Source organism: Bos javanicus, chromosome 13, assembly GCF_032452875.1.
Source record: "Bos javanicus breed banteng chromosome 13, ARS-OSU_banteng_1.0, whole genome shotgun sequence".
Taxonomy (NCBI): domain Eukaryota; kingdom Metazoa; phylum Chordata; class Mammalia; order Artiodactyla; family Bovidae; genus Bos; species Bos javanicus.
The window spans coordinates 46,603,043-46,616,214 of NC_083880.1; the positions used below are offsets into that span (position 1 = coordinate 46,603,043).

Genomic DNA, 13,172 nt, shown 5'->3' on the forward strand with positions numbered 1-13,172 from the left:
CTGCTACTCTGGTCTGAACCAGATCAAAGAGGTCTTATTAATTATTCATTATGACATTTCATACTTTATTTTACTTTTCATAATTACCAGAGTCTGTATAATTAACCTCTCATTTAGTGGAAGTGCATAACATTAAATAGGGCTATAATTACAACTATTAAAGAAAGTATATGGAAGAATTTAAAGATCTTTAATTAGAAAATTTTTTTTTGTTTGGCTCTATAGTGCAGTTTTTCCTTGTGTACAAGTATCTTTGATTATTTAAACAAAGAGAGAAACCAGAAAAGCAAGCAATCAGTGCTGTTCTGATTGGTGGTAGTTGTGTGGTTTCATTTCTTGGTTAGAGATGTGGGCTGTGTGTGAGTGCCTTTGATTTTACGGCACAAGTTTTACAGCACAGAGATGCTTGGGTGCTTTGCTGTTTTATGGGTGAGAAAGTGAATGTTCTTCATTGGCCGCTGAGGGATCAGGTACCATCCCCAGAGACAGACACGCAAGGGTCTGCTCCTGGCAGGGAGTTCAGGGTACCAAACATTGTAAAGAATTTAGTCCAGACCTAGTTAGAACGGACTCAACCTGAGGCTGGTGGTCAGCTTTGCTCTTATCTCAGCCCCCGCGTGAAGACACCTCCCGTGACTCAACATTTGTGATCCCCTGCTGGCAACAACAAACATGAGTCTGGTCCACTGGAACAGTGGACCTATATTCCCCATTGTCAGAACTGCGTGTCATCCTTCAGGACGAGGTCCATCTTTGAAGTGTCTGTCGGGAGGTGTCTGTGTGGGCAGCCACCTCAACCTGGCCTGTGGCGGGTGGAGGGGTATGGATCTCAGACCCCCATCCATTCTTGCAGTGCCAGGGGCAGTCTGGGTCCAGGGGTGTGGATCTCAGACCCCCATCCATTCTTGCAGTGCCAGGGGCTGCTCTGGGTCCAGGGGCCCTGACGCCTGGGAGAGACAAAGAAAGGCTTTGAGGTGAACACGGATCCTTCTGTGCATTGTGGACCAGCTTTTTTTCTCTGGGACAGGGACCACTGTAGCTGCCTCTCAGGGTCAGTTGTAAGAACCCCACACACCAGGTGACTGAGGGCTCTTTGCACATGCATTCTGAGGGTTGGGGCCTTGGGGCTCATATCTTTTCCATGTCTGTGCTGCCACCACATGTCAATTCCCTGCCTCCTTTTCTGTGGACCCAGCCATGAGGACCCAGCTGGGCTACCCCTTCTATAATCTGTGCCACCTGCTGTCCTAAGGACAGAGCCCTGATCAACCATTCCTGGGAGCAAACCCCACAGAAGAACACATTTCTGGTTAAGCTGCTCAGAGCCCTCCACGCCCACACTCCATGAATCCACCTCATCTCATCCACCTGCTGGGCCCAGTGGTTGCTGGCCTCTGTGACCTTGACCCCCAGGGCAGGGGACACTGGGCGTTTCTGGAGGTATTTTTGATGGTCAGGACTGCAGTTGGGGTGATGCTGGCGTCTGTCGGGAGAGAGGGACACTACTATGGACCCTGCAGTAGGACCGCTCCCGCGTCCCCCCCCCCCACCACAATAGCTGATCAGTGTGGGTAGGGCTGAGGCTGAGGAGCCCGTAGGTTAGACGAAAGAAAACTTGATGGTTCCTGGGGACTCTTGGTTCTCTCTCCCTTGTGAATCAGGCCCTTCCTTTTCTCTGACAGGGCTCCCACTCGGCCCGTTTTCACATGCTGCGGGCCTCCTGCAGGGTGGCTGTGCCACGTGTCCGATTTGGACCTGCCCCGAGTGGAGGGCCTGTTCTCAGTCCGCACCTCCATCTGCTCCCCTGGGCAGAGCACCAGCTCCTGGAGCCTGGAATATGCTTGTTTGGGCTGATTTTAGGTATTATTGGGTGTTTGAAAGTTTTAGTTTGGCGTTGGAGACTTTTGAGCCCACGGACCCCAGTCTGCAGTAAAGACAGGCCACCCAGGACCACCTTTGCCTTGTTTGTAGGGTGGTATTTTATCTCGTTAATTCTGGATGTTATTTCGGCCTAGAGAACGAGGTCAGCGTGCTGTTAACGTTGTCTTGAACCTGGTTCTGCTACTTGGCGGCTGTGTCCTTTCCAGCATAAACCTTTCTGCCTTCATTTCCTCATCGATTAGGTGGGAGTAAGTTTTTATTAAGTGGATTAGTACACGTGAGGCACACGGCACTGTGCATGGAATGTGGCTGATGACGCTGTTAACAGCCGTTCAGGTTTCTGAGTCTGCAAGTTAGTGCCTGCTATGTCCCTGAGTCTCGGGGTAACACCTCATGTGCAGCAGACCCCAGCCCGGCGGGCGCTGGGGGCGGGGCCGCGGGGCGGGGGGGGGGGGCCCTGTGGGGCGTCTGCGCACGCGTGCTGCCTGGCACGCGTGCTGCCTGGCGACGCTCCTGCGGGTGGAAAAGCTCTGGAGACGCCATCTTGTTTGTGCGCACCCGGGCGGCCCGGCCGGTGTCGCGGGCTGGTCACCTCCGTCCCATCACCTGGCCTTAGTGCTACGTCCGAGGCAGCCCCTGGGCTGTGGAGGCAGCTGGTGCCCGCGGTCAGGTAAGGTGGGATCCCTCGTAGGGTCTTCTCGGCCGCTGGTCGCCAATAAGATGCTCGTTTTCTTTTATTTTTATGAACAAATTAACGGCTTTGCTCGGGAAGCAGTGGGTCCAGCTTAAAACTCGCTTCTACAATGAGCAGTGGCGGGGAGACAGGTTCTAGAGAATGTGGCCTTGGTCAATATTGCTGAGGAGGGCGTCCCTTTGTGGATAAAAATCCAAACAGCTCCCAGCCTCCAACCGTTTCTTCTTGTCACGGCTGTGATGCCTGGTGGCACAGCAGCTTCTGGGAGGTAGGAGGAAAGCCTTGCGAGGGCCGGGGGTGGGGGGGTGGTGACAGTGTGGTCCGTGAAACCGTCGTGGGCGCCGCTCCCCAAGGCCCGCGTCCTCTCCGCCAAGGTGAGGGCCCTGGTCTCAGGAGCCCCTGTTGGGGTTTCTCTTCCAGCTGAGAGAGCTCCTGGCCCAGCGAGTGACGGGATGAGATCTGCCTTTAATGACGGGACAGAAATGAATTTTGTTTGATATACACCACTCTTCTTCCCAGTATTCTTGGGCTTACCTCATGGCTCAGCTGGTAAAGAATCTGCCTGCAGTGCCGGAGACCTGGGTTTGATCCCTGGTTTGGGAAGAGCCCCTGGAGAAGGAAAAGGCTACCCACTCCCATATTGTGGCCTGGAGAATCCCATGGGCTGTATAGTCGTTGGGGTCGCAAAGAGTCGGACATGACTGAGAGACTTTTATTTTCCTATGAGTTACAGATAAGAAGATCGGAAGCCTCCAAGTGAAAGTGAAGGTCGTTCAGTGTGTCCGACTCTTTGCCCAAAGCCTCATGTATGAGTTTTGTATGATGTATGAGGCTTTGGGCTTCCCTGGTAAAGAATCTGCCAGCAGTGCAGGAGCCCTGGGTTGGGAAGATCCCCTGAAGAGAGGAAAGGCAACCCACTCCAGAAGTATTCTGGCCTGGAGAATTCCGTGGACTTTATAGTTCATGGGGTTGCAAGGAGTTGGATACCATTGAGCAACTTTCACTTTGAGGCTTTCGATCTTACTTCTTATCAGTAACTCATAGGAGAGTGGTATCTGAAACCAAAGAATAGGTGCCGGTGGTTCTTGGGGGAGATTAGCAGATTGGTTCAGGGGTGGTCTTTGATGGGAGTTCCAGTGAAAGAGCAGAAACAGGTTTCACCAGACTCAGGATGTATGGGCCCACTGTTCTCCTGAGTTGCCTCAGTGGTCTCCGGCCCCTGTTCTGCACTGGCACTTCCCCATCTCGAATCCTGTCCAGAATAGGCCAGAACGTCGTGGGATGCAGCGCTGGGCTTCTCTAAACAGGTGGAGCCACTTGATGGGCTCTGGGAAGAAAGCAGCGGAGAAATGAAGTGTGGGTGGTGAGAAAGAGACCTGAAACGGAGGTGAGGTGAAGATGAGGCGGCACTGGGACCGTTCCTCCAGGGCTTGCTGGTCGGGTGGGTGCCCCCGTCCCAGTCCCCCGTGTGGACGCACCTGACGGCAGGTGCACGCAGCTGAGCTCCATGGGGGTGGCCGGTTGCTGGTTTAAGTGGGTGTGTGGGTCCATGTCCTGGAGGTGGCAGCTATCCTTTCCCACTTATGTGGCTGTGGCAGGTTCGGTAACCCGTCCTTCCCTCTGTTTTCTCATCTGTCAGGCGGGGTCCTAGTTTAACCCCAGTGGTAGGGTGGTTGTGAAGATCCGAGGTGTGCGTATGGCACCCTGCAGGTCACACGTGTTTAGCTAGTGTGGCTGTTGTTGAGTGTTTGTGTTGACAGGATTGAGGGTTAATAAGATTGAAACTTGGAAGCAGCATCTTGTCAGAACACTGTTTCCAAGCTTATGTGTTTTCATTTATTCACAGCGTGGAGTTTGCTTTACTTTTGAGTACAGTGTAGGTACTTATCTTGGGACGAGCCCAGTGGCTCATCTTGCGTCTCATTAGATGCATGTCTTCTGTTTGTTTTATGGAAATCTCCGCACTCTGCTTAGGGGCCCTTTTCTAGGGCCTTCTGTGGCAATTAACCTTCACTGTTTTATTCTATTACCATCTAATGCAGTATTTCTCACTATTTAATTCTTTTAAGCTTGAAGGGTTGTTATTTTCAAATAAATTTTGTCATATACAGTTTCAGGTTAAATTCCTTTATTTTTGGGGGCAGGTAACTGTTCCCCAGTTGTGAGTAATAAAGCAATATAATTTGGAGAGGTGGTCTCTATTGGATATGTTGGGAGCTACTAATGGCCATCACCTGAGAGAAATGGCAGTACACGGGTCAGGTATGTGTGAGGCCCTGCATGGCTTCACATCTTTTGTAAAATCAGGAGACTTTTGTTTTCCCCCAGGCCTTCTCCTCCTGTTCATAACTCCTCTGTCCTTCCGGAGCCCTTGTAAGTTGCGGAGAGGGATGTCTTGTCTGCTGTTGGCCCACAGGCCCTGGCGGAACCAGACTCTAGTCTCCTTCCCTACGGGGTGGGGTGAGGGGTGGGGGCGAGCCCCATCAGAGCCACACTGGCCACAAAAGCCCTCTGAGCAGCATCCAGTTCAGGAATCGGGTGCTGCCAGCTGCCTGTTTGTAGTACGTATTTAACTTTTTACATGGTTTTTCCTCTGGGCTGAAGCTGGTGTGTGAGTGACTATTAGTCATGGTCATGGGACTTAATGGCCATCTGACTGGCCTTGGCAGATGCTGGATATAGAGAGCTTGTCTGCTAGCTGCAGTGGAGTTGAGGTTGTTTTGTAATTGTTGGTATGAATGATGGCCAACTGAAGAAACGCCTGTAAATTAGGTTGACATATTTTTATTTTCAGAGTTGTGTTTTGGAGCCTGGATCAAAATGTGGGAGATTTATTTAGCAAAAGTGCAATGTGAGATGATGTTTCCTGGGTGTCTGCTTTAAGATGGACAGTGAGTCGTCTTGGTGTTGATTGTGCTCCTAGAAGCCAGAGCGGGTGAAGGTGGGGATGTGGGTGCAGCCTGTTGCACCCAGAGAATGTGCGGAGGGTCTCAGGGTTTCTGGGCTCCTGGGACCCAGCTCTCCAGCCCACATGCTGTTGCTTCCTTCTCTTTGTTGTCATGGTGATGCATGTGCATCTCTGTCTTAGCACCATCAGCGTTATTTTGCCGTTTTCCTTGTGCCCACTAGGGCGAACAGTTGTTTGGGGTTTGCTCGTTAATCCTTCTTGAATGAGCAAGTTGCTTAGTTCTGTATCTTGGATATTTAAAGTGTTTATAAATGGGCTTCAGCTGACTTTGAAAGGCAGTCCTGCACCAGGCTCTGTGGACCTTGGCTTGCGTTGCTTTGCTCTTTGATGCAGGCAGGAGCTGCATGCCTGCCTGGTGTTGGTTGGAGTGGATTTCAGATCACTCCAGAGTGGACTGCACTGTAAATTTGCAACTATATTAAAATAGAATACAACATTTCTTGTGTCTTTTGGGTGAGATGCATAGTGAATAGTGGAGGAAGCAGCGAGTCTCCAAGAGGAGCTGAGGAGCCAAATCGATCGCTGACTTCACCTTGCATTTGTGCTCTGAGGTTTCCGGGAGCTCCTTGTGTGTGCTTTCATGTGTTCTTTGTGGCCCATTGAGGTGGAAGGGGAGCTGCTGCCTCCAGTATACAGAAGGCAGAACTAGGTTTTTGGACTCAAAAGATATACTTTCCCACTGTGTCACACTCCCTGGGATGAATAAGAATGAGCATAACCAATGAAAGTGGCCTGATCAAGAAGTGTCAGGAAGACACACACTTCCTAAAGCATTTTCAGGCAAGTTAAAGCAACTGATTTTTTCCTGTTACTAAATAGTGTTAACTGAAAATCATTTGGTAAAAAACACAAATTATCTCACCATCATGAGTAACCTCTTCTAATATTGTAATTTATCTCCTTCCAGGGATTTCTCAGTATCCACCTTTTATGCATCCATCCACTTAATCCATCCAACTATCCACCCAGTTACCCATCTATCTACCCATCTGTACTTTAAACCAGTACTTCTGTGTTCTGAAATACAGCCTTATTACTTGCTGTTTTTCTGCCAGTACTGTATCATGAAAAATTTCCATGTTGACAAATGTTCTTACCGAATGTTATTTTTAGCGGCTGCATGCTGTGTAGCAGATCTGAATCAGGAGAACGTCTACTCATCTGCCGTGAGGCGGATGGGACTTTGTTGTTGGAAAGAGCAAGAGAGCCTCGTCACACAAGGGGGGCTCCCTGTGCAGACTCAGGAGGGTGCGAGGAGGAGCAGGAAGTAGCTGAACTAAAGCCAGGTTGGTCCCTTGATGTGCCGAGGAGGGCAGTTTTCCAGGGGGGTGGGGTGGGGCTCCAGTGTCTCTGGCCCGGTAGTGTATCAGGAGTGAGCTGCTGGGCCAGCCCGGCCCTGCAGAATCAGAAGCTGGGCACCGGGAGGACCTGCCAGCCTGTGTTTCATTGAGCCTTCTTGCGGGTTTTGGTGCAGGATGAGGTTTGAGAACCACTGCTGGAGTTCCAGGCCAGTCAGGTTCAGACCTACCTGAGAATACAGGCTTGAGGTAGAAGGCTTCTTGCTGTATTTGTCAAGCCCGCTGTGAGGATCTCTTGCAGCCACAGAAGCCTCAGACTCTTCCGGAGGGCTCACTCTGTGGTTGCAGGGAGTTGGGAACATGGGGCATGAATCCAGAAAGGTGGATGTTGTTCAGTGGAACCAGGCACGAGCTTCAACAGGGCAGATGTCCACGCAGAGGGCTATGGGCTTTGGGTCCACATCTGCTAGCCAGACGAATTACTGCCCACTGTGTTGTAGGCACTGTGCTGGAGATTTAGATTAAAATAACTTATTGAGTGGATTTTAAGGCTTTAATAATTAAAGGAGAATGTGTCAGCTTTGAGCTCTTTCCTGGGGAGGCATTTCATCAATACCTTTATGTTTTGAGATAAATGTTATGACATCAACCAGGATTATCAGAGGTTTGTCCTTTTATGGAGTTGTTGCATCCTTTCACTAATGCAGGCTGAATGCAAACCATGGGGTTTCAGATCTGGAGTCAGTCCTGGGTTTTACCTGATCACAGGATTTTATAAGAAACTCGCAAAACTAAATTAAAAAAAAGAAAAAAGAAAACCAAAATCACAACAATCCATTTTAAAAAAGAGCAGAGAGTCTGAATAGACATTTTCCCAAAGAAGACATACTCGTGGCCAGCAGTACATGAAAATATGCTCAGCATCACTAATCATCAGGGAAATGCAGATCAAAACACAGTGAGATATCACCTCACACCTGTTGGAATGGTCCTTATCAAAAAGAAAAGAGATGGCGAGATTGGTAAGGGTGTAGAGAAGAGAACCTTTGTGCACTGTTGATGGGAGTGTAAATTAGTGCAGCCACTATGGAAAACAGTATGGAGATTCCTCAAAGAATTAAGAATAGGACTACCATATGACCTAGCAAGTTCACTTCTGGGTATTTATCTAAAGGAAATGAAATAAAAATCTCAAAGACACCTGTACCCTCATGTTTATTGCTACATTATTTACAATAGCCAAGATGTGGAAGCAACGTAAGTCTGAAAATCAGTGGATGAATGGATAGAGAAAATGTGATATATATATAATTCACCCATTAAAAGAAGGAAATCCTGCCATTTGCAACAATATGTGTGAACCTGAAGGACTTTATGCTAAGTGGAATAGGTTGGCGAAAGATAAATACTACATGATGCAAGCTATTATATAGAGAATGGATAAACAGCAAGGACCTATTACATATCACAGGGAACCATATTCAGTATCCTGTGATAAACCATAGTGGAAAAGAATATGAAAATGAATATCATATCCCTTTACTGTATAGCAGAAATTGACCCAACATTGTAAATCAACTATACTTGAATAAAATAAAGACAAATACTATATGATCCTGCTTATATGTGAATCTAAATATGCCAGACTCATAGAAGCAGAGAGTGTAACTGGTGCCAGAGGCTGAGGGAGGGACAGATGATGGTCACAGGGCTCAGACCCAGTCGTAAGATGAGAGTTCTGGGGGTGGCATGCAGTGACTGTAGCTCACAACACTACTACATACTTGAAAATTGCTGAGAGAGTAGATCTGAAGTGTTCTCATGGCGAGACAGAGTGAGACTGCAGGGTTGGAGGAGTTCACAGCCTGACTGTAGCGTCATGTGACGCTGTTTAAATGTATCAGATTGTTACGTGCACCCTGAACTAACACAGTATCACATCTCAGTTATGTCTCAGTAAAGGAGGGAAAAGAACCTTTTTTTTTTTCCACTTTTTAAAAATTTTATTATTTTTATTTTTAATGTACTTTTATTGAAGTTGACTTACAGTGTGGTATTAATTTCTGCTGTAAGCATAGTGATTCATTTATATACATATCATGTATGGATGTGAGAGTTGGACTATAAAGAAAGCTGAGCACAGAAGAATTGATGCTTTTGAACTGTGGTGTTGGAGAAGACTCTTGAGAGTCCCTTGGACTGCAAGGAGATCCAACCAGTCCATCCTAAAGGAAATCAGTCCTGGGTGTTCATTGGAAGGACTGATGTTGAAGCTGAAAACTCCATACTTCGGCCACCTGATGCGAAGAGCTGACTCATTGGAAAAGACCCTGATGCTGGGAAAGGTTGAAGGCAGGAGGAGAAGGGGATGACAAAGGATGAGATGGTTGGACGGCATCACCGACTCAATGGACATGGGTTTGGGTGGACTTTGGGAGTTGGTGATGGACAGGGAGGCCTGGCATGCTGCAGTTCATGGGGTCCCAAAGAGTCTGACTGAGCAACTGAACTGAACATTCTTTTTTGTGGTCTTTTCCATCATGGTTTACCCCAGGATATGTGCTCTACATGTGAATAGTGTGCATGTCCTAACTCTAGACTCGCAGTCCATCCCTCAGGAGGGAAAAGAACTTTTGAGTTTGTGCCCTGAGTGGGGCCCCCTGATTCCAGTCTCCTGGCTGGGAACCCCCAGTCACCTGCTGCTCCCAAGGGCACTGAGGGGGGTGCCTTGTTCAGAGCCCTGGGCACCGGTCCTGAGGCCTGACCCCATGTTCTCTGCTCGTTACAGGAGTGTGTCCCCACTGGCTGCGAAATGCTCTGGGGACTCAGCATTGCATCCTTCAGGTGTGCAGTCACATCCACCGCACAGGACCCTGTGGGGCGCTGCATGGTGGGGGAGCTCTCCAGGAGGTCCTGTGCCCCAGGCTGGTTCCCGGCCTGCCCCTGGACCTGCGGGCGGTCTCTGTGCTGCTCCATTCTGCTCGGCGGGCTCGCCTTGTGAGAAGGAAGGACGCAGACGGAGGCTTGTAGATTCATGGCATTTCCTTCTACCACAGGTTTAAAAATCTCTTTTGGAAATGAAGATCTTTTATGAGGGAAGTGAATTAATTTGCATTTGACTGAAGACACTCTTTTTGCTTGAATAGCTGGTTTGTTTATGAAATTGGTCCCACAAACAATATGTACAGATTAGTTGAAGTTTTCATCTGTTTGTCTGTAATGTAATAGGAGCTATTATTGCCGCCCAAATTACTTGAGAATTTTGCATCAGATTGTGGTCCAGATTACAAACTGCTGCTTGATAATTTAATTGATGAAATTGTTCGAAATTATGTACTTGTTTTGGAACCCAAAGTAAAAAGAACTCTTTTTTTCTTCCCCCCACAAAAGCCTGTAATTGAGGGGTAGACAGAGTGGTGGGTGGGGAGTGGGGCCACAAGCCAGAGTTGTTGCACTGAGGAAGGAGAAAGGCCCTTCTCAGCAGTCTTCAGGATAACACTGGAAGAAAGGGTGCTGGCTGTGCAAGGATTCCCCCGGAGTGTCTCCCTTAGACCCTGAGCCTCAGTCCATCAGTGAAACACTGGCAGACAGAGAGTAATTTGGTTGGGAGTAGGAAATGAGGTGGTATTTGGTAGGGTTGCATTCCAAGAGCCCTTTCTTATGATCTGACATGAGTTGCAGTTCCTGTTGTTTGGAGGCTCTTGTAAGCAGTGCTTGGTACGGATTTTCAACACGAAAGCCCAGGAACTCTTCCAAGTGGTTGCCCCCTCCATTGGTGAAACGCATCGGTGATGCTGCTCCAGGTGAGTCAAGTTCCAGTGAAGAAAGAGCCCTGGACACCTGCTGTTAGCTGTCTCTTCTAGCCTCCTAGGAAAGTGCACATTTCATAAACATTTATCTGGATGGGGCCGTATCTTAGAGAACTGAAAGTGTCCTTACTTCCCTTGTGTAGTTGTGGGTAAATGACTATAAATGACCTTGATTTCTCAGTGGGGGACACTTGATCAGTTGAATGTATTGGAGGAGACAAAACCCTCAGCACGGCAGCCTGTTCCCTGTTGTATACAACCAAGACTTGGTGAGACTATCTGTGAGTTTCTGGGCCTGACAGAAAGGGGCCATGTGGTCTGTGGGCTTAGATTGAAGACATATACCATTTGATTTCTTCTTAACAGCTGCACAGATGACTTCTCCTGAAAGACAAAGCAAGTGGCTCACACATGATTTCTATTTTTATTACTTGAACATTGGCAGAAGCAGTGAGAGATGGAGCCCCCAGCGGCTGTTGGCTATCTCAAGAATACTTGGCAGATCCTGCTGTCCATGCTGAGGGAAATGGCAGAATTAATTCCCTGTCGTGTGGACTGATCATGGACCCACGTGGGCTAGGCGCAGAGTCCCGCCCAGGTGTGGAAGCTGCATTGTTGTCTGTGTGGTCGCTGATGTGAGTTCAGTCGTTCTTGCGTTTTGAAAGGAGAACCTGGGAATGGCGGCGGAGTTTGCCTTCCTGGCCCTCGGCAGCCGCGGGAAGTGGTGTGTGTGCAGTCGCTGGTGGGGAGAACGCAGGCTGCCTGGCCATCTATCAGGAAAAACTCCCTGAGCCTCTTCGGCTGGAGGAAGGCGAGGGCAGGGGGTAGGTTTGGGTGTGCGAAGGTCAGACATAAATGTTGCACAGAGTTGGGGTCCGGGTCTCTCCCCGCTAGGGGTTGCAACCCAAGGGAGCCACGGGGAAGAGCCTGTTGGACTGCGTTTCTAGGCCACAGTTCCTGGTATAAGGTCCACTTTTATTACGAATGTGTGGCATTGTAATTCAGTAGCAGATGGTGCAGTGGCTTAATTACCTGCTGTTAAGTTCCCCTTCCGATTATCATGAATTAGGAACAATGGCAATTATTAAAAGAAGTTGGAAGCAAAGCTATCCTGGGTGGATGCTGCTGCGGGTTTTGCCTGGTCCAGCCTTGCCAAGAACAGAAACTTTGGAGCCGTTTGATGCCTTGACTTTCCTCCCAGTTGATTCCTGAGCTGGTGGTACTGACCCCTCCCCATCTGGCAGGCGCATACATCAGATGCCAGGATCAGTGATTATATATGGAAGTAAACCACGGTATTTTATTTGTTGAGCTGGCATTGTGTATGTGTGGACGCTGAGTCTGGGGGAAGTTACTTTCGTTGATTTTAATCTCTGTGAGTGGTAAACACCCTGCACGGGTACGAGTGCACAGACCTCGCACACATCCTGGGGGGAGTCCCTTTTCGAACCCTCTCTCAGATAGGACAGGCTGGCAGCCCCTCTGCTGGCTGATGGTGGGGGCCTTACTGGGAGAAGAATCCAGTCAGGAGGCTGCAGTTCTCATGCGTGTTTTCTTGTGGTGAAATGTGCTGGCACCGGGCAATCGTGGGCCAGCTAGGGGATAGATTGTGGCCTTTATGGGTGTCATTTTGCAACTGTGCTTGCCAGCTGAGAGAAGGTTTCTTGCTGGTTTTCCAGTGGGTCCCACACTGGGATGTGCCCTGCCTGGGGGAAGGGTTTCTGAAACTGAGTGTCCACTCCCGGCTCAGCTTGAGGTGGATGGTGGAGAGAGGTGTTAGGTGTGTTTTCTTGTAATTAGCTTCTGGGGATCCATTGGCCCTGATGCTTGTGAGTCCTACACTTGGATGAGTTTGAGGACTGCCCTGGCCCCTGTTGTCCCTGGCTTTGGGTGGGGCCTGAGCATGTGCTAGTTTCTAGCCTGGAGGCACGGGTGCCCTGCCTGCCTTTCTTGGCCCATCCTTACTGCACCCCTGTTCTCTGGCATTCTTAGGGAACGTAACAGAAACCTCCTGTGAGCTCTTAACTCATTTGTTATGAATGTTTGCAGGCATTTTCTGTAGAAACCGGAGCAATGTTCTTGCACATTTGAGATGGTCAGTGCACAGCTCTTACCCTGACCTTTGACTCTGTTTCACATGTGTGAGATGTTTCATGTTGGGCAAGATCAGGGAAGCACGTGGCTGGACTTCATCCCTATGGCAACCAATTCCGAGTGCACACCAGCTGAGAAGGGCCGTCCTTTAACTTCTGAGTTCATTTAAGTATGAGACCAGCACGTAAGCATTTCTTTCAGTAACTAAACTGGCCCCGTTTGACTTGGAAGAGTGGACACTGGCTCCAGGGAGCACCAGTACCGGTGTTGTTTCTGGAAGCCACTCCTGTGCTCAAGCACTGAGGAGATGTGTGGGTCAGGCCCTTTCTAAGAGGCCGTGTGTGGTCCCTCCGGGGCCGCGGTGCGCAGGAGGCAGACTGGGAAGGGTGGTGCCTGGTGAGAGCACCCACTGCCACCCAGGAAGGGAC

At 49.2% G+C, this 13,172-nt stretch overlaps 1 protein-coding gene across 6 annotated transcripts in view; it reads left to right on the forward strand.

The window, feature by feature from the left end:
- DIP2C (disco interacting protein 2 homolog C) overlaps window positions 1-13,172 on the forward strand; it is a 293,572-nt gene that overhangs the window by 38,866 nt on the left and 241,534 nt on the right. The window contains exon 1 of one of the 6 annotated variants that reach the window (XM_061436554.1): window positions 1,603-2,551. The exons of 4 other annotated variants lie outside the window; for them this stretch is intronic. In XM_061436554.1, coding sequence (XP_061292538.1) covers window positions 2,275-2,551 — 277 coding nt within the window. In that variant the 5' untranslated portion in view covers window positions 1,603-2,274. Of the gene's footprint in view, window positions 1-1,602; window positions 2,552-13,172 lie in introns of those variants that run through there. One more of the 6 variants, XM_061436552.1, reaches the window with a different exon arrangement.